Genomic DNA, 21,179 nt, shown 5'->3' with positions numbered 1-21,179 from the left:
CAATGGCTTGAATGCCCTACTTTCTGCTCTTATGTCTTATGGGTCTTATCCATAAGCTTCAATTATACTATAATTGACCATTAGCCCAGTAGCCATAGTAACTATAGGCCGGTGAGTCTCACTTCTGTTGTGGGCAAAATCTTAGAGAGAATTGTAAGGGATAGGATTTATGAACATCTGGATAGGAATAATGTGATCAAGGATAGTCAGCATGGTTTTGTGAAGGGCAGGTCGTGCCTCACAAACCTTATTGAATTCTTTGAGAAGGTGACTAAGGAGGTGGACGAGGGGAAAGCGGTAGATGTGGTGTATATGGATTTTAGTAAGGCGTTTGATAAGGTTCCCCATGGTAGACTACTGCAAAAAATACGGAGGTATGGCATTGAGGGTGAGTTGGAGGTTTGGATTAGGAGTTGGCTGGCCGGAAGAAGACAGAGGGTAGTAGTTGATGGCAAAGGTTCATCTTGGAGTGCCGTTACTAGCGGTGTTCCACAAGGATCTGTTTTGGGACTATTGCTGTTTGTCATTTTTATAAATGACCTGGAGGAGGGGTTATAAGGTTGGGTGAGCAAGTTTTCAGATGATACGAAAGTCGGAGGAGTTGTAGACAGTGAGGAAGGACGTGGCAGGTTACAGCGGGATATAGATAAGCTGCAGAACTGGGCAGAAAGGTGGCAAATGGAGTTCAATGTAGCTAAGTGTGAGGTGATTCACTTTGGTAAGAGTAACAAAAAGATGGGGTACTGGGCTAATGGTCGGATACTTGGTAGTGTGGATGAGCAGAGGGATCTTGGTGTCCATGTACACAAATCTTTGAAAGTTGCCACCCAGGTAAATAGTGCGGTGAAGAAGGCATATGGCGTACTGGCTTTTATTGGTAGAGGAATTGAGTTCCGGAGTACTGAGGTCATGTTGCAGTTGTATAAGACTCTGGTGCGGCCGCATCTGGAGTATTGTGTGCAGTTTTGGTCGCCATACTATAGGAAGGATGTGGAGGCACTGGAACGGGTGCAGAGGAGGTTTACCAGGATGTTGCCTGGTATGGTAGAAAGATCGTATGAGGAAAGGCTGAGGCACTTGGGGTTGTTTTCATTGGAGAAAAGAAGGTTTAGGGGTGACTTGATAGAGGTGTACAAGATGATTAGGGGTTTAGATAGCGTCGACAGTGAGAATCTTTTTCCACGTATGGAGTCAGCTATTACAAGGGGGCATAGCTTTAAATTAAGAGGGGGTAGGTATAGGACAGATGTTAGGGGTAGGTTCTTTACTCAGCGAGTCGTGAGTTCATGGAATGCCCTGCCAGTAGCAGTGGTGGACTCTCCCTCATTATGGGCATTTAAGCGGGCATTAGATAGGCATATGGAGGATAGTGGGCTAGTGTAGATTAGGTGGGCTTGGATCGGCGCAACATCGAGGGCCGAAGGGCCTGTACTGCGCTGTATTCTTCTATGTTCTATAAAGCCTATCACATGGTACTTTATCAAATGTCTTTTAAATACAAGAACAAGAAATAAAAGGAAAGCTAGTTGGCATCTTGAGCCATTCAGTAGGATTATGGCTGATATTCACTCTCAGCTGCAACTTCCTCCAATATCCCCATGTTCTTCAATTCTCTTAATATCCAAACATCTGCCAATACTGGACTTGACTCAACAACCTAACACCTTTAGCCTTCTGTGACAGAAAACACCAAAGATTCTACGATCTCAAATGAAATCTTGTGTTACTCCACAATGGCTGACCCTTTCTTTTCAGGCTAAAAACTGTAGTTCGAGGCTCCCTAATCGAAGAAAACATCCTTCCTACATTTATCTGTCACAGCTCCCCTAAGAATTTTATATTCATTTCAGCGAGATTACATCTCATTCTTCAAGGCCTGATCAACAAATGACTCCTCATCACACAAATTTCCTGATCCTATGAATCTGTCCAGTCAACCTATTTTGCCCTCCTTCTAAAGCAAGCCAACCTAAATACAGAATAACTACACCTCCCTCAGCATCGCCGTTACCCCATCAAAAATAAAAATGATATTTCATGGTTGCCCTCAATAATAAATGACAAAAAAAAATTAGACTCATAAGCCTGGAAATTTGGTTGTGAGGTATGCAGATTTTAGGTGCTATCTGATGTCCCAAGCTCACGTGCTAAAAAGCAGGAAACGGACAGACACTTTGGGCTGCAATTGGGCTCACTTGAAGAAATAAGACAAGTCTTTTTAACTAAACCTGGAATAATTGTTACAGCTTGCACATTTGCACATAAAGAGCTTAATAGCTGCTCAAGGTCTGCACAGCATGACAGGTTTGCCCTGAGACAAAGTGCCATCACTACCAGGGCTGCATAAGTATAGAACACCAACATCTATACTAAGTTAGACCGCTGCCATGCATGTGAAGCTGTTGTGATCCTACCTGCATCAAGAAAGCTTTTCTTTTAATTATTGCCACTTCAGGACATGATTTCTGAACATCTTCCGTGACCCTATATCTCCTGGTTCTGTACCATCTCTCCCAACTTCTCTCTCCCACCCTCTGAAACACCCTTGAAGGTGAACATAGGGCAAGCAGTGCCCCAAAATTTGTTAGCCATTCCCTTTAATTGTTGCAACTAAATGGCCTAGTGGTTTATTCCTAGACTTGTTAATCCAGAAACTCAGCGAATATTAGATTAGATTAGATTAGATTAGATTACTTACAGTGTGGAAACAGGCCCTTCGGCCCAACAAGTCCACACCGACCCGCCGAAGCGTAACCCACCCATTCCACTACATTTACCCCTTTACCTAACACTACGGGCAATTTAGCATGGCCAATTCACCTGACCTGCACATCTTTGGACTGTGGGAGGAAACCGGAGCACCCGGAGGAAACCCACGCAGACACGGGGAGAATGTGCAAACTCCACACTGTCAGTCGCCTGAGTCAGGAATTGAACCCGGGTCTCTGGCGCTTTGAGGCAGCAGTGCTAACCACTGTGCCACCGTGCCGCCCTTCTGGGGACTTGGGTTTAAATTCCACCATGGTAGAAAGGTGGAATTTAAGTTCAATACAGAATCTGGATTTAATGTTCTAACGATGACCATGAAACCGCTGTTGATTGTCAGAAAAAAAAACTCATCTGATTCCTTTAGGGAAGCAAATCTGTCATCCTTACCTGCTCAGGCCTACATGTGACTTCAGACTCTCAGCAATTTGGTTGACTCTAAAACCTCCTTCTGAGCAAGAAATGCTGGCCTAGCCAGAGATACCCACATTCCATGAATGAATAAAAACAACTCAGTGCACTTCAAGATTACTCCATGATGCAATGAATAATCAGTGACAATCAATTTCCAGAGTATGTAGCTCTATCACTGTATAGAATGATATTAATATCAATTAAGTCTGAAGTCATAAAGATGATTAGATTATATCCAGAAATTGCATCAATTCACTTTTAGGTAGGGAAAAATTACCATCTGAATACAAAATAAGATCTAGTATTTTGTGCCAATGTTCTACCTCTAGTCCCAGAAGGTCCTGTTTAAGGACAACCTGCGCTAGAGGAATGTCATAACATATTCAAACAGGACAATCACAATAACTATAGAATTAATTAATGGACCTACAAAATAATCACTTTCTTTGAGAAAAGCTTTTAGTCATGACAAAGTATAACAAAACCACTGTGAAGCAACTCCAAAGGCCAGTAGTCTGTCAACAAGTCACTCTTTATTTACACATGAAGTGTCCTTGACAGTGATTAAGGCGATTAGAATTCCATTCATCTCAACTGGCACAAAGTATAAAAAATTGAATAATGATACACTGTACAAAACATAATGAGATCTCAAATTACTGCAAATCTGAAATAAAAAGAAAGTAGTGGAAAGACTCAGCAGGTCTGGCAGCAGTCATGAAGACAGAACCAGAGCTAACATTTTGAATCTGATATGACTCTTCTTCATAAGCGAGCTAGAAATGTAAAAATACCCCAAAAATTTCTAAAGGTATCTAAAAGGGAAAAAAAGGAAAAAGTAAGTGCTGGTCCTCTGACATTTAATAATATCACCATCACTAAATTCCTGACTACCAACATCCTGGTGGGTTACCACTATCCATAAACTGAACTATCCATATACATACTGTGACTACAAGAGCAGGTCAGAAGTTAGGAAGTCTCTGGTGAGTAACTCATCCCCTGACCCCCCCCTAATGTATATTTAACAAGGCTAAACTATTTACAAGGCACAAGCAGGAGAGTGATGGAATTGCCTCATAGCCTTAATGAGTGCAGCTCCAACAGCATTCAAGAAGCCACCATTCAGGACAAAGCAGCCTGATTGACAGGCATAAAATCCACAAACATTTTCTCCCACCACCACTGTCACACAGCAAGAGAATATAACATCTACAAGTTGCAGAATTTAACCAAGACTCCTTAGACAGCACCTTTCAAACCCATGATGAATACATCCAGAAAGACAGTGGAGAGATTGGAACACCACCAACTTCCAGTTCCCCTTCAAGTCACCCAACATTCTGACTCAGAAATATTTCATTGTTCCTTCAGTATCACTGGATTAAAATTCTGGAACTCCCTCTCTAATGGCATTGAGCATATACCTATACCAAATAGATTGCAGTGGTTCAAGAAATTTATAATCACCTCCTTAAGGGCAACTAGGGATGATCAAGTTTAAAATATCCTGAATTGTCTTGACAAGATGGACAAGGAAAGCTTACTTACTTTTGTGGGCGTTCAAAACTAGGGGACACTTAAAATTAGGATTGCCCTTTTAGGACAATGACACGGTGATTTTTTTCTCTCAGGTGTGGTGAAATTTTTGAACTCGCCTCTGAAGGCAGTGGAGGCTTGGTCAAATATTTAAAGCAGAGGAACATTCTTGCTAGCAAGGGAATTAAAAGGTCATCAGAGACAAATGGGAATGTGGAATTTGGATCACAAACAGATCAGCTATGATCTGGCTGAATAACAGAGCAGGCTTGAAGAGCCAAATAGCTAACTTCTGCTTGTGATTTGAATGCATGAATGAATTCTCAATCCATATTCTCACCCCTCACAATCCCATGCACTCTAGTTTTATTTACTAATGTGGAACCCTATCAAAAGCCTTCTGGAAATCCAAATACACCACACTCACTTGGTTCTTTTGTTTATGCTACTAGTAACATCCTCAAACAACTCCAGCAAGTTTGTCAAACATGATTTCCCTTTCCTAAATTTATACTGACTTGCTCAATTTTACCATTCTTTTCTTCTAAGTTTTCAGTTATCACATCCCCTCAATCTCTTTCTTCCCACCTTTTTTAAGGAGTGGGGTTATTGTTTTCTATCGTCCAGTCAGCAGGAACCACACCAGAATTGGAGATCAAATCCCATGTTGTTGCCACCAATCTGATCCAAAGCGACGGTCCTGCCAACTAAGCAATCAACACCCCACAAAAGAGCCCAAAGTTGCTTTGGTGACATGTAATTTTTACATGCACGCTGCAACATCGAACAACGAAAAGTGATGATAAAGCTTCAATTTTCTTTCCATCACTCTATGACATGGCTGATTAGTAATCACTTCCATTCTTACCAAATAGGATTGACATACGTTGAAAAGATTTGCTCATCCTGTTTGGCCACGATATGAATGCACTTGCCTTGGCCATTAAGTCCTGGAGTAGGACATGAACTTGGAACTACTTGTTCAAAGGTAGAGATATTACCCACAGTACCACAAAACTTCCCCATCTCTACTTGAAGTTAAAATTGTAACTGGGGCCAATTAAATCATCCAATTCCTTTCTTATTGTTACGGTCCATGTAATTTTAAAAAATGTGCCAAAATAAATTTCCATATAGACAATAAAATGGAATTGAATGTAACTGAATTGAAATAAAAGCAGAGTATGCAAATGTTGTGGATCTAAAATAGTAGCAAAGTGCTCGACAAAAATCAATATGTTTGGCAACTTTTGTAGAAAGAGAGACAGAGTTAGTGTTTCAAGATGCAAAATGACTTCTTCAAAACTGAATTGATGATCTTCTGTGTTTCTCAATCTCTTTCCTTATCTTCACTTAGTTAAACACAGGGGTGCGTGCATATCTTGCACAAATGCTACAAACCTAGTTATCACATTCAGTCAAGATACCTGTGTGTTAATTTCCAGGCCAACTTAAAAGTACTGGCTTCCTTTATAGTCAATGGCATATATAGGCCAGTCAGACAACACAATAAGAATTTGAGCACCCAAATTACAAGTCTTTAAGGTCAAAAAGACTTCCATCAAAACTTGGAAATTGCCTCCAGTACACAAGCATTCCACAGTGCATCCATGTGATTTTCTTTCAATAATTTAACTAGTTTACCTCCAAATGTCACAGCTATTTCCCAGGTTCCATCACATATTCTGTTCCCATTATTGACTGACAAACTTCAGATGAGCAATTCAATAACATTGTTCTAAATCTAAGTATCCCAAGTTACATTTTTTCTCTCACATGTATTAAGCTTCAACAACTGACTTCTTATTTCTACAACAGAATTTCTGATAAAACGTGTTTAATACATTGACAGAAAGTGTTAGAGAAACTCAGCAGGTCCATCAGCATCTGTAGAAAGTTAATGTTTCAAGTCCAGTGATCCTTCGTCAGAAACCATTAAAAAGCACATTTTCTCAAAGCAAGGCAAATTACGCAAACAATATTTTTTTGTTGGAAAATACAGTACATTTTTTTTCAAAATTAAATATTAAAGTGCATCACATATCAGAAATTTCAAGACTGCTCATTTCAACTTCTAGAACATTATCGAATTCCCTGTCTCATCTGATGCACTGCTGAAACATTTACCCATGCCAATTTGTTTGAACTTAATTTCTTGAATATATTCTTGGCTGTTCTACTACATTCTATGCAAGTAAATTTGAAGTCACCCACTATTGTTTGTGGGCCTTACATCACCCCTGCTCTTGCTGACCAAGATTGCTTCTAGTTAAGCAGTGCCTCATTTTTTAAAATTGCCATCCTGGTTATCAAACACCTGCATGGCCTGACCCCTCTCTACCTCTGCAATCTTTGAGAGCTCAAGAGATATTTGTATTTCTCCAATTCTGTCATCTTATCCATCCCTGATTTTCACAGGTCCACTACTGGTGGCTAAGCCTTCAGTTGCTTGGACAATAAGCTCTGGAATTTTCTGGATGTAGGCTTGCTCGCTGAGCTGGAAGGTTTGTTTTCAGACATTTCGTCATCATACTCAGTAACATCATCAGTGAGCCTCTGGTGAAGCACTGATGTTAGTGACATGCTTTCTACTTATGTATTTAGGTTTCCTTGGGTTGGTGATGTCATTTCCTGTTGATCATCAACTAGCATATAAAAACATGACCCACTCTCACTTGTATCCTTAAATACAGATGAAGAAGGCTACCACTTCGACTGGGACAACACATCTATCCTAGGTCAAGCCAAACAGAGACACATATGAGAATTCCTGGAAGCATGGCTTTCCAACCGGAATTCTATCAACAAACACATCAACTTGGACCCCATTTACCACCCTTTGAGAAAAAGAACAGAAAATTACATCACCACAGGAAATTACACCTCCAATCCAAGGAAACCTAAACACATAAATAGAAAGTGGGTGACTAACACCAGTGCTTCACTGGAGGCGCACTGATGATGTTACCAAGTATAGTGGCGAAACGTCTGATAAAGAACCTTCCAGCTCAGTGAGTAAACCTACATCCAGAACCTCAACTTGAGCTACAAATCTTCTCAAAACTCTAGAATTTTCTGTCTAAACCCGTTTTTTGAAACCTCTCATTCTTTATTTTAGATGCTAACTAAAAACAAATTCTAAATAAACTTTTGGCAATCTGCCATAATATCTCCTTACATTGCTTGAAGACAGAATTTTGTTTGAAACACTCCATGAAGTGCCTTGGCTTTAGTTTTATAGAATTATACTCCACTCAATATCCATATAATTTAGCTGGCAGAAATCACACAATCTTTCTTGGGAGCAAGACTGGAAATAGTCATATCTTCAGTTGCCTGAACCCCAAGGTCTGGAATCCCCACTCTAAACCCCTTTCTGTCCTTCTTTAAAATACTTCTTAAAACCAAAGTACTTTGAACAAACAGGTTGATGGAAGATTTGACGGAGGTGTACAAGATTGTGACAGGCTTGCCAGGTAGACACAGAAAGTCTGTTCCCAGTAAGATATGTCACAAGGTCACAGTAAGAAGAATTTGGGCAAAGAAAGCAGCAGGAAGAAGATGTCATGCATCTTATTTTTGTGCAGCAACTGGTAATGACTTAAATTCTACGCCCTTTGAAAGGGGTGAAGTAGAGATAATGAGATGGATTTCACAAGGAAATCTATTTCCCTCACTCAGAGTCATACAGCATGGAATCAAATCCTTCAGTACAAATAGTCCACGCCGACCATGTTCCCAAACTAAACTAGTCCTGCCTACCTGTGCTTGGCTCATATCACTCCAAACATTTCCTATTCATGAACTATTCCAAATGTCTTTTAAATGTTGTAATTGTACCTGCATCCAACACTTTCTCTGGCATTTCATTCCACACACAAACCACTCTGTGTAAAAAAAGTTGCTTCTCATATTTTAAAAATCTTTCTCCTCTCAAAAATATGCTCCCTAGTTTTGATCTTCCCTGCCCTGGGAAAAGGCCCTTGTTATTCAACTTATCTATGCCCCTCATGATTTTATAAACCTCTTTATGATCACCCCTCAAACTCCTACACTCCAGTGAAAGAAGTTCCAGCCTATCTTTATATCTCAAACCCTCCAGTTCCAGAAACATCCTGGTAAATCTTTTCTGAACCCTCTCCAATTCAATAATATCTTTCCTATAGCAGGGCAACAAGAACTGCACACAGTACTCCAGAAGAGGCATCTCCAACATCCTATACAACCTCAACATGAGTCCCAACTCTACACTCAAAGGTCTGAGCAATGAAGGCAAGCATACTAAACACCTTCTTAGCCACCCTGTGTAACTGTGACACAAATTTCAAAGAATTATGTATCTGAAGCCCTAGGTCTCTCTGTTCTACAACACTACCCAGGGACCTATCATTAATTATGTAAATCCTGTCCTTGTTTGTATTACCAAAATACAATACCTCACATTTGTCCAAATCTAACTCCATTTGCCACTCCTCAGCCCAGTGACCCAATTGATCAAGATCTCTTGGCAATCTTAGGTAACCTTCTTCACTGTCCACTATACCACCATTTCTTTCCCTGGAGCGTCGGAGGCTGAGAGGTGACCTTATAGAAGTTTACAAAATTATGACGGGCATGGATAGGATAAATAGACAAAGTCTTTTCCCTGGGATCAGGGAGTCCAAAACGAGACGGCATAGGTTTAGGGTGAGAGGGGAAAGACATAAAAGAGACCTAAGGGGCAACGTTTTCATGCAGAGGGTGGTACGTGTATGGAATGAGTTGCCAGAGGATGTGGTGGAGGCTGGTACAATTGCAACATTTAAGAGGCGTTTGGATGAGTATATGAATAGGAAGGATGTGAAGGGATATGGGCCGGGTGCTGGCAGGTGGGACTAGATTGGGTTGGGATATCTGATCGGCGTGGACAGGTTGGACCGAAGGGTCTGTTTCCATGCTGTACATCTCTATGACTCTATTTGCAAACGTACTAAGCACGCTTTTTATATTTTCATCCAAATCATTTATATAAATTACCAACAAAAGTGGACCCAGTACTGATCCATGTAGAACACTGTTGCTCATAGGCCTCCAGTACGAAAAACAAATCTCCACTTTTTAAAACAAAAGGTGTAAAGAGTAAAAAAAAAACAAAACCGCCCCAGACACTACTCCCATCAAACACTCCCGGAACAGGGACAGAGAGCAAGTCCACACAGCTTTTGTGAAACAGAAAATAAAGCAATCTTGCCTTTGTTAAACTTATTAAAACCCTATTAAGACCCTATTACTCTGGGGAAAACAAAAACCAAATAAACAAGAGAGAAAAAAAGGCTCTGCCTTGACTCTGTCCCCACCAACCTCTTTTGGACAGGGACTACAGGGGGCCAAACTAAAAATAAACTCAAGCACAGAGAAAACAAAAAAAAACTACATAAATATACCTCCTCTGCTTCATCCCCACTTTACACTCCTGGGACAGGGACAACAATGGTTTAAAATCCAGAGGAAGTTTCCCTGCTCATTTCAACTAAAAATAAAACTCCCCTCACACCGATCGCCATCAACTGCAAGTGGGACAGGGACAGTGCAGGGCTAAAAGCTCTGAAAATGTGTTGCTGGAAAAGGGCAGCAGGTCAGTCAGCATCCAAGGAGCAGCAGAATCGACGTTTCGGGCATGAGCCCTTCTTCAGGAGGGCTCCCTTGGCTCTTTCACGGAGTCCAAAATCGGAACAATGGGAAAATGAAACAACCCTCTTCCTGGGACAAAACACAACCCTCCACCACTACCCTCTGCCTCCAAATAAAGCCAATTCACTATACTAATTAGTCTACCATGCAGAACCTTGTCACAGGCTTTAGTAAAGACCAAGTAAATAATGTCAACTGCTCAACCCTCAATCTTTTTAGTTACTTCATTAAAAAACCCAATCAAGTTTGTAAGACACAATTTTCCCCGCACAAAACCGTGCTGACGATCCCTAATCAATTCTTGCCTCTTCAAATGCACATAAATTCTATCTTCCAGAATCACCTCCAACAATTTACCCACTACGAATGTCAGACTCACAGGTCTATAGTTTTCAGGCTCCTCCTCTTTCTTAAACAATAGCACACCATTAGCTACCCTCCCGTTCTCCAGTACTTCACCCGTATTTATTGACGATACAAGTATTTCTACTTGGGGCCCTGCAATTTCCTCCCTAGCTTCCCACAATGTGGGATACACGATCAGGTCATGGAGATTTACCTACCTTTATGTTTTCTAAGGCCTCCAGTACTTCCTCTTCTGTAATGTGAACTGTTTTCAAAACATCAATATTTATTTCCGAGTTCTCTAGCCTCCATTTCTTCTGAACATAAAAACTGACACAAAATATTCATTTAATATCTCTCCCATCTCTTAAGGTTCAACAAAAAGATGACCACATTGTTCTTTAAGGGATTCTACTCTCATTCTGGTTGCTCTTTTGTTCTTAATGTACTTACAGAATATTTTTAGATTATCTTTAACCTTATCTGCCAAGGATTCTCATATCACCTCTTCAACTTCCTGATTTCCTTCTTAAGAATGCCCCTATGCTCTTTATAGTCTTCAAGAGATTCAGTTGATTTCAGTTGCCTATATCTAATGTATGACTATTTTATTCTTGACTAGAAACTCAATATCTTTATTCATCCTTTGATCCCTAATCCTACTAACCTTGCCTTTCAATCTAAAAGGAACATAATGCCTTTGAACTCTCATTATTACACTTTTGAAGGCCTCCCACTTGTCAGTCATCTGTTTACCTGCAAACAGGCCACTCCAATCAACTTTTGGTTCATACCTTAAAATTTGCCTTCCTCCAGTTAAGAACTTTAACTTTTATGAGTGACTAATCTTTAAATTAATAGTATGATGATGACTAGTTCCAAAGGCTACCTACAATACACGGACTGTAGCAGTTCAAAATGGCAGATCACCACCACCTTGTCAAGGACAGCTAGGGTCAGGCAATAAATGCTGGCCCTGTCCGTGATGCCCATGTCCCACGAGTGAAGTGCCCTGTCTTATTTCAGTAACTGGGCAACATTTAAATGCCTGTCTCTAGTTGCCCTTGAGAAGGTGGTGCTGCTCTGCCTTCTTGAATTGCTGCAGTCCATGTGTTGTAGGCAGCCTCCACAACACCCTCTGGGAAGGAGTTCCTCGGTTTTGAGCCAGCAACTGAAAAAGAACGATCGTATATTTCCAAGTCAGAATGATGAGTGGCTAGGAGGGGGTCTTGCATGTAAGTGGTGTTTCCATGTATTGGCTTTCCTTGTCACACTAAATGGAAGTGGTGGGGCATTTGGAGGGTGCTGTCTGTGGATCTTTGGTGAATTTCTGCAAGTACATGTTGTAGATGGCATACACTGCTGTTGAGTGTCAGTGGTGGACCAGCATTTGATTCAAATAAGCTTGTATGTCTACACAGAGAGAGCAGGGGAATTGAACTGTTTGGACAGAGAGCCAGAATGATTCCCAACTCCAAATTCTGGGTATCCTGCCCAATATTTGCACATCTGGTAGAGATGGGATCAAGTCCTGTTGGGTAACACGGAGGTGTGTTAACTGCATGTTTCAAAGTGCAAGTTACTGAAATCCAATTATTTTTCTCAGTGTACAAAAACGATCGTGAGTGTTGTTTTCTTTGCAAGGTTAAAACGAAAATTGGTTCAAATTTCAAATGGGACATTCGTTGGTAACGGCTGCGCCTCGCGCTGCCTGGTCGCGCTCACGGACGGTTGGGACGAAAATGGAGCGAGGAGGGAAGAAACTGTAAAACAAGGCGGTCAAGAAAATCCCCCTTCAATCCCCAAAACGTCCATATCATAGCTTACGTCTCCTTTTATTAAAAATTATTATTTGGTAAAAAAAAAATCCGGCGAACACACAAAATATACTCTCCTCGCGGCATCCCAAACGCCATTTGATCTTCATCACCTCCGCCACGTGCCCCAACAGGAAGAGGAGGTAATCTCTCTTTTTCAGTAAACTTATTATTGGATTTATTTTATCTCACTCACCGTGTAAGAAGCGGTAAGGATGATGCTTCCAGTTCGGACATGACAAAAGAGACATCTGTGGCTTCCGTGGTACATGTTGGATACAAATTTTACCATATTTTTCCAATTGTCTTATAACATGAATGTTTTTTTTTAAAAGGAAGAACATAGGAAGGGGTGTACAGTGGGAAAAGGTGATGAGAGTGCGGGCTGTTTGATTTTAATATCTCCGCACTCTTCCCCTCTCTCCTGAGGGAGCCGTTAAACGGCCCAGGATAGAATTTACAACTTCGCCACTTCCTGCTTCTATTTCCCACATCACATGACAACAACAACTTGCGCATTTGAAAACAAAAAGTTTCAGAACTACTTGCATTGGGGGTACAGATAACTTCTCTCTCCATTTTAGAATGTCTCTTAATTCTAATAAGACCAGGAATTTAACGCAGTGATGTACTGGCCAATTTGCACTCTACTATTTACACAGCATTATCTGTCAGGGAGTCTTGTTGTGGGATATAGGTAAATTAATGTAACTTCTGCAAATCTGCAATTATAATTGATTATATAAAAATAAATGAACTCACGCCAGTGTGTAATTGTTTTAGCCAAGAGCTGAGTCAACAAGAATGGAAACGATGTGGAGGAAATATATAATTGTTTTTGTATTAGCTAAAATTGTATGCAAGAAAGAAACAGGACTGCAAGACAATGGTAGAAATACAGGCACCAGATAAAATGCTGTGAAGAGAGGCTGTTAAGTTAGATATGCCTGTATAAATAGTGGGTATAAACATCTGTTTCCCACTTTTACAGAAACACAGGAACGAACCCCAATTAAAAGGGCTTAGTGATAAGATGCTGTGAGGGGCAGCACAGATGGAGGGAGTAGATAATGGTAAGCAAAGGATGGGATGAGGTCAAATGGCCTTGTGAGGTCAGAAATAAGCATTTTGTCACAGACAAGGCCGGATAAGACAAGAGATAAACAGGAGTAATGGGTACCGGTCTTAGGGAAGTGGAGGATGTAAACAGGGGGGGAAACAATGAAATAAGAAAAAATATGTAGGAACCAAATTATATAAATATCGAGTATTTATTGAATTCAGTGTGTTTTGTCCCTGCCTTATGGACATCACACCCACTTGCAAGTGTAAAATAAATGATACTACTGATTCAGATCTTGTCTCGGACTGAAATTATTGAAGTGAGTGAGCTTTGTTTCTCACAATTGGGGGCTGTCCGGGATGTTCTTCCATCGCCGGGGGGGGAGTGGCTGGCCCTGGACATTGGGAAGACACGTCCCGTTCCCCATTGAGGAGCGGTCTCGTGTCCCGGTTTGGTGCGCTCCCTTGGGCAACTGGTACGAATCCCACAAGAGAGACATCTGAATCAGACAGTGAGAGGAGGTCGATAGAAAATACGGCGAAAAGGGGCCAGGCAACTCTGTGCACAGACCAAGGTAAGAAAATTGATTTTTAAGTATTACCTTGGTGGCTGGGATTGAGTTTTAGTAGTTAATAAGGAACTAACGAAGGAACTCAATATGGGTTGTGCCATGGGTAAGGAAAAAGCCTCCGGGAAAACAAAAGAAGGAAAAGGCAATGGAAATGGAGGCAGGGTCCCTTACAACATACCTCCAGAAAGTCCTTTGGGCAGGATGTTATGGACTTGGCAAAATAATACTTGTACAAGGGAAAAAGATGATTAAATATTGTTGCTTCGTATGGACTAAGGAATCCATTCTTCGTCCCGCCGTCTTCTGGCCAAAGTACAGGTCGGACGAAGACTGGGTTTGTAAATATCTGAATTTATTTGTCAATGAGTGAGAGAGAGAGAACGAAAAGATCTGTACAGCTGGTAGAAAGTTTAACCCTTTGTGATTTGGTTTGAATGCACATTTGTTTGTTGGTGATTGAATGTTTGCGTTTTATTCCCTGGAGCTTGAGTTCCAGGACTGTTTTGAATCTGATTTTTATTATGGAAACTTAACATGATTTCTTTTAAGGTTAAGAATTCTATCGAGATTATGAAAAAAAATGGTGATAACTCCTGTTCTTTTTACAGATGATGACTGCCTTACTATCAATTTCTAACTAATCTCTTTTATCTTTACATGAAAGTGATTTATGGAGGACAGTTGAAGTTTCAGTTCAACATTAGATTGTAGTAAAAATGAAACTCCTATGGTTAATATCTGTGATCTTGGATTCGGCCATTGTTCATGCATTAGAAGTTTTTTTTAAACTTGAATAGACAAATTCTTTTAAGGCAGCTCTGATTATTTCACAACCTATGGTCAGGACTACTTAAGAAAGCTAATTTTGGATTTAAATTAAGGGACTAAAACTGGGTAATTACAGTGAATTTCAAAATTGAGAACTGTATGCATTTTACATTTTAAATATTAAATACTGAATAAATGAACGTAAATATATAAATATATTTACAAGTTTGGAACAGGCTTTAAAGTTAGTCAAGCATGAATTGATGAATTGGTGTTTGAAGTTATGGGGTGCTAGAAATATTGCAATATTTCTTTAAGAAAGAAAAAGGGAAAGAATGTAATGACTTATCCCCTTCGGGAGGTACCAATAGGGGACAAAGAGATTGAGTTTATGAGTGCCCCCCTCACCAGTGGGGAGGTCAGAACATTTAAAAAGGAAATGAAGGTCCTGGTTGAGGATCCGGTAGGGTTGTTTGAACAAATTGATCAATTTTTGGGGCCCAGTCTGTATACGTGGGCTGAGTTAATGTCTATTTTGAATATACTATTTACTGGGGAGGAAAGGGGACTTATACGGGGAGCAGCCATTAAAATATGGGACAGGGAACACCCGATTAGAGATGGGGATGCTGGACAGGGAGAGACGAAGTTTCCCCTCAGAGATCCCAGTGGGAAAATCAAAACCCGGAGCATAGAGAAGAAATGAGGGAATTGAAACACCTGATTCTAAAAGGAATAAGAGAGGCAGTTCCGAAGTCGCAGTATCTGACTAAAGCCTTTGAAGTTAGACAGGAGAAAGATGAGACTCCTTCAGCTTTCTTGCAAAGATTAAGAGACTCAGTGTGGAAATATTCTGGAATGAACCCTGAGGACCCAGTGGCACAGGGTCTTTTGAAAGTACATTTTGTGACAAAGGCATGGCCAGACATACAGAGAAAGATACAGAAGATAGAAGGGTGGAGTGAAAAACCATTAGATGAATTGTTAAGAGAGGCACAGAAAGTGTTTGTAAAGAGAGAGGATGAGAGACAAAAACAGAAGGTGAAAATGATGGTAGCTACGGTTGATGAGGTAGTTAAGGAAAAGAATGGAACCAATGTTGAGCAACCGGAGCAGCGGGTGGCAGCATGTAGGACAGAGAGGAAAGGGGAGAGGGAGAGTACAAGGGTTTGATAGAGGGTTTGAGCGACAGGGGCAGAGATGGAGGTCTCCACAGGAAGGATGCTATTATTGTGGAAAGATAGGGCATTTTAGGTGGGAGTGTCCTGATCTACAAAGGGAAGAAAGAGCAATTCCGCTTATGAATTTTGATGAAGAATAGGGGTGTCAGGGGTTCCTGCCCTCGAGGACCCACCAGGAACCCTTGATAAACTTGAAGGTGGGACTCTATAGGGAAGAGGTAGTCTTCCTAGTCGATACGGGGGCAGCACGGTCATCGCTGAATTTTAAACCAAAGAAAGTAGAAATGTCGACACGGTCAATTACTGTTTCTGGGGTGAAAGTGGAGGGATTTACTGTTCCAGTATTTGAACCTATGATGATAGAAGGTCCTAAGGATAGGTTCACAGGGGAATTGGTTGTATATCCCTGATATAGGAAGTAACTTACTAGGGAGAGACTTAATTATCCTCTTCGGACTGGAGATTGGAATTCAGGAAAAAGAATTAGTTGTACAAATGACAATGTTGACAGAGGATATGGAGAGAGAGAGATAGACCCTATTGTATGGGCTAGGGAAGGGAATCGTGGACGACTACAGATCCCTCCCCTTGAAGTAAATTTAAAAAGGAAAGGGGACATTGTCTGTGAGCGACAATATCCCATTTCCATAGAAGGTACACGAGGACTGCAGCCAGTAATTGAGGGACTGATTAGAGATTAAGTAAGATCCCCCATGACCACAAATGGTTTAGTGTGTTAGATTTAAAGGATGCCTTTTGGGCTTGTCCCTTGGCGGAGGAAAGATTTAGGACTATCCCCCTATGAAATCTTATTTGGATTACCTTATCTGGGAACGAATGGAGAATTGCCAATTCCCGAAACTAAAGATTTGTTTTTAAAGAAGTATATACTGGGCTTGTCCTCCTCTCTGTCTTTCCTCAGGAAACAGGGTTTATTGTCACAGACTCCACCCCTTGAATTCACCGTTCATCCCATCCAGTCGGGAGATTGGGTCTTAGTAAAATCATGGACAGAGACTAAATTGCAGCCGGACTGGGAAGGGCCGTACCAGGCTCTTTTAACTACCGAAACGGCAATAAGGACGGTGGAGAAAGGCTGGACTTACTACACTCGGATCAAAGGACCAGTGGAATCTCCAGTTGAGGAAGAGTCTGGACAGCCGAATCAACGCAAAACCCGCTGAAACTCAGACTAAAGAGACTTTGAGGAACTGATTATACAGTGGCGACGCGAGCGCGGGGATTATTTCTGTAGGATTGTATATTAAGTCGTTTTGTGCTTCAGCATGATGTTTAGAATACTGGGAATGCTTAGAGTTATGATGCTAGCCCTCTTAGTATTGGGATTTTGTCAAATGTATTATTAATGGTTTTCATATGTATTATTAATGGTTCCTGAGTCTGATAATCCACAAGTAATAGACGCTGATGCATCTCTGATGTTCCCTCCCTTGGAGAAGAAAGATGTACAAGTCCCCACCACATTTTCCGCCGCAGTTGGAAATCACACGTCGTGTGTGCGTAGATGAGATACAAGTCGGTCTAGAGATTTGGGGGAGCTGAAATTATGTCCAGAGATTAAAAATGTTACCGAAACGGAGAAAGGAGGGAACTACTCAGCACTAAAGGTTCCCCAAGCGGATCTGTGGTGGTACTGTGGAGGCAAAATATTGAGACCCACCCTACCTCCGGATTGGAGAGGGATATGTACAATTGTACAATTGGCAATTCCATTTACCCTGGCATTTGAGAAGGAAAAGATAGTAGGGAAAAAGGGAAGGGGTAAGAGATCACTGTTAGACACTTCTTTCGATGACAGGATTTGTCTCGATTCGGTAGGAGTCCCTAGGGGGGGTACCTGATGAATTCAAGGCTCGTAACCAGATTGCAACAGGCTTTGAGTCAGCTGTCTCTTGGTGGGTAACAATTAATAAAAATGTAGATTGGATAAATTACATTTTCTATAATCAGCAGCGATTTATAAATTTTACAAGAGATGCGGTTAAAAGAATATTAGACCAGCTTGATACGACAAGTAAGATGGCTTGGAGAACAGAATGGCCCTTGATATGATTTTAGCAAAAAAAAGGTGTGTGTGTGTGATGTTAGGAGGAAGCTGTTGTACCTTTATTCCTAATAACATTGCACCTGATGGTTCAATTACTCGGGCCTTAAGGGGATTGACTACATTAGCAGAGGAACTGGCTGAGAATTCAGGCGTAGACACATTTCTCACGAGATGGCTTGAATCCTGGTTTGGAAGGTAGAAGGGGGTGGTAGTTTCCATCCTTACTTCCCTGATAGTAGTAGTCGGGGTATTGGTGGCCATTGGCTGTTGTATCATACCATGTATATGAGGGCTCACCCAAAGACTGCTTGAGACAGCCTTAATGAAACAGATGCCCCTAAAAGGAAATCAGGCAGAAGAACTTTATTAACTAAATAATGAGGGGATGAGTGAGACCAAGATGGATGAAATCTCCGGAATGATGCTTGCGAATTTCGGGGGTGATGCTTAAAAGAAAAATGCAGAAGATAACAAATGGTAATTAAAGAAAAAGGGGAAATTGTGGGATATAGGTAAATTAATGTTACTTCTGCAAATCTGCAATTATAATTGATTATATAAAAATAAATGAACTCACACCAGTGTGTAATTGTTTTAGCCAAAAGCTGAATCAACAAGAATGGAAACGATGTGGAGGAAATATATAATTGTTTTTGTATTAGCTAAAATTGTATGCAAGAAAGAAACGGGACTGCAAGACAATGGTAGAAATATAGGCACCAGATAAAATGCTGTGAAGAGAGGCAGTTAAATTAGATATGCTTGTATAAACAGTGGGTATAAACATCTGTTTCCCACTTTTACAGAAACACAGGAACAAACCCCAATTAAAAGGGCTTAGTGATAAGATGCTGTGAGGGGCAGCACAGATGGAGGGAGTAGATAATGGTAAGCAAAGGATGGGATGAGGTCAAATGGCCTTGTGAGGTCAGAAATAAGCATTTTGTCACAGACAAGGCCGGATAAGACAAGAGATAAACAGGAGTAATGGGTACCGGTCTTAGGGAAGTGGAGGATGTAAACAGGGGGGGAAACAATGAAATAAGAAAAAATATGTAGGAACCAAATTATATAAATATCGAGTATTTGTTGAATTCAGTGTGTTTTGTCCCTGCCTTGTGGACATCACACCCACTTGCAAGTGTAAAATAAATGACACTACTGATTCAGATCTTGTCTCGGACTGAAATTATTGAAGTGAGTGAGCTTTGTTTCTCACACTTGTCCACTCATTTTGCTGGTCTACCATCCAACCTATTTGCCTTTTTTTAAGTCAAGCCAAACTAGTGATTCAGGCTTCAGTTCTGAATGGTATTTAAGGAAGATTAATCTCCATTTGGGGTCATGCAAACAGTGGCTTGAAACAAAAAAAAGAGCAATGTCTGTTTTTGTTTCATATTTTCGGCATCTGTTCCTTGTTCTATTTTAGGGTCTAACTCACTGCATCACTGCTTCCAGATTTGCCCATTTTGAATAAGTTCTGCTCCTCTCTCCAATGGAATTTCCATTCTAACCTTTCTTCTTGTTCGCCATCATTACTTTTCTTGCTCCTGGTGTTTGACGAGGTGTTTGCCAACACTGGTTTCCCCAAGAGACATCTCATTCCTCAGTGACTGCCTCTGGTTCGGACTCACCTCCCGTGGATTCCAACTGAAGTTTCATTGTTTGTGCTTCAAATCCTCTTAGAATCACAGAATCTTTGAGATATGCAATGCTTTTCAGAGAGCTATTCTTCCTGCATCCTGAACACTACACTCAGTGCCATGCACCGCCATAGCCACACCCTCTCTCCATCAACACCACCTCACGATAGCTCAGATTGCTGCCAGATCTGTTGACTTCCTCCAGCAATTTCTGTTTTTGTTTCAGATTTCCAGCACATGTAGCTCCTTGTTTTAGTTTAATATGTTGCCTGGTCCTTACTCGCCAAAGATCCACTTAAATTCGAAAGCTTCACTAAATTAGCAAGAGGGGAACCTTGTCACTTGGCCAAACATGTAAAGCAGTTTATTTAAGAACTGTAGACAAAGATTTATGCAGTGGACAGTTACAAGACTTGCTCCCACGGTTCGGATTCATAAATATATGGAGAAGAGTAACACATTTTTAACTTAAGCAATTGTAATATAGATTAGTACTGTTTTAATATATATCTTTTTGCTTCCCCACCAAATGAGTTAACTCGTCTTGTAGACAGATAGTGTATGCTGTAGTGTTATGACACTGGATAAACCCTACTATTAATTTGAACCAGACCCACAGAAAAGCTCACTTCGCCTCATAATCTGTTAAAAGTATGAGTGACTAAGAACTACAAAAATACCTCTCTGTAAAGAAAAGATTTAACCATTTATTCTTTAACACAAAGAAACACAATTACACTAAACACCAACGATCTACACTGTAATCCTCCTTTGTCTGATAAATTTCTCTACCTCCCACTCTACAATAATATACCGATCTGATAAAACCCCCAATTAAGTTTAACAAAAAATTCAAATTTCAAAACCAGCCAGTTGTCGCTTTTCTCTTGATGTCTTTATCTGTACTTTCCTGGGTCTTTTCTTCAGTCTTCTGCTTCACAAATTTCATATGAAAAGGTAGCTTGCAGAGGTCTGCAGACTGTATTTTCGTTGGTGCTCTTTGTCTGTCTGGCTAACTGTTCAAAATATCTGATTTTACATACCCCAAACATTGGATTGTCTCATTGGTTTGATGTCATCCAAACCAATGAAATTCAAATTCGATTGGATTTTGGTATCTTGGGGCATGATTTAAACTGATTGGCCAAATTCAAATTTGTTGTGTAATATAGCAACGCAGCTTCAGCTATTTGTTTCACAACCAAATGTTACTTTAAAAATTTTTCAGCACAGTCTGTGCCTCTTGAGGTCCCTGCCTGCTTCCACTCTCTCTTAAAGGTACAGGACACACCTACAACTTCATAACACCTCCCCCCAAGAAAAAAGTGAACCAT

At 40.7% G+C, this 21,179-nt stretch overlaps 1 protein-coding gene across 8 annotated transcripts in view; it reads right to left on the bottom strand.

Annotated features, from left to right (window-relative positions):
- The window catches only part of LOC122563411 (lysosomal-associated transmembrane protein 4A-like), a 56,255-nt gene extending 35,290 nt beyond the window's left edge, over positions 1 to 20,965 (bottom strand). For 7 of the 8 annotated variants that reach the window (XR_015752113.1, XM_087976722.1, XM_087976720.1 and 4 more), the window contains exon 1: positions 12,748 to 12,931. Coding sequence is in view for 7 of the 8 variants with exons in the window: in XM_087976722.1 (XP_087832848.1) it covers positions 12,748 to 12,843 (96 nt within the window). In the remaining variant the exon portion in view is untranslated. Of the gene's footprint in view, positions 1 to 12,747; positions 12,932 to 20,758 lie in introns of those variants that run through there. The other variant, XM_087976719.1, reaches the window with a different exon arrangement.
- Between the last annotated feature and the right edge of the window lie 214 nt (positions 20,966 to 21,179).

This window comes from Chiloscyllium plagiosum, unplaced genomic scaffold (assembly GCF_037043375.1).
Source record: "Chiloscyllium plagiosum isolate Xiang-an unplaced genomic scaffold, Cpla_swu_hap1 HiC_scaffold_30, whole genome shotgun sequence".
Lineage (NCBI taxonomy): Eukaryota > Metazoa > Chordata > Chondrichthyes > Orectolobiformes > Hemiscylliidae > Chiloscyllium > Chiloscyllium plagiosum.
Note: the sequence above shows the minus strand (reverse complement) of the source record. Positions and strands in the feature narration are given on the sequence as shown.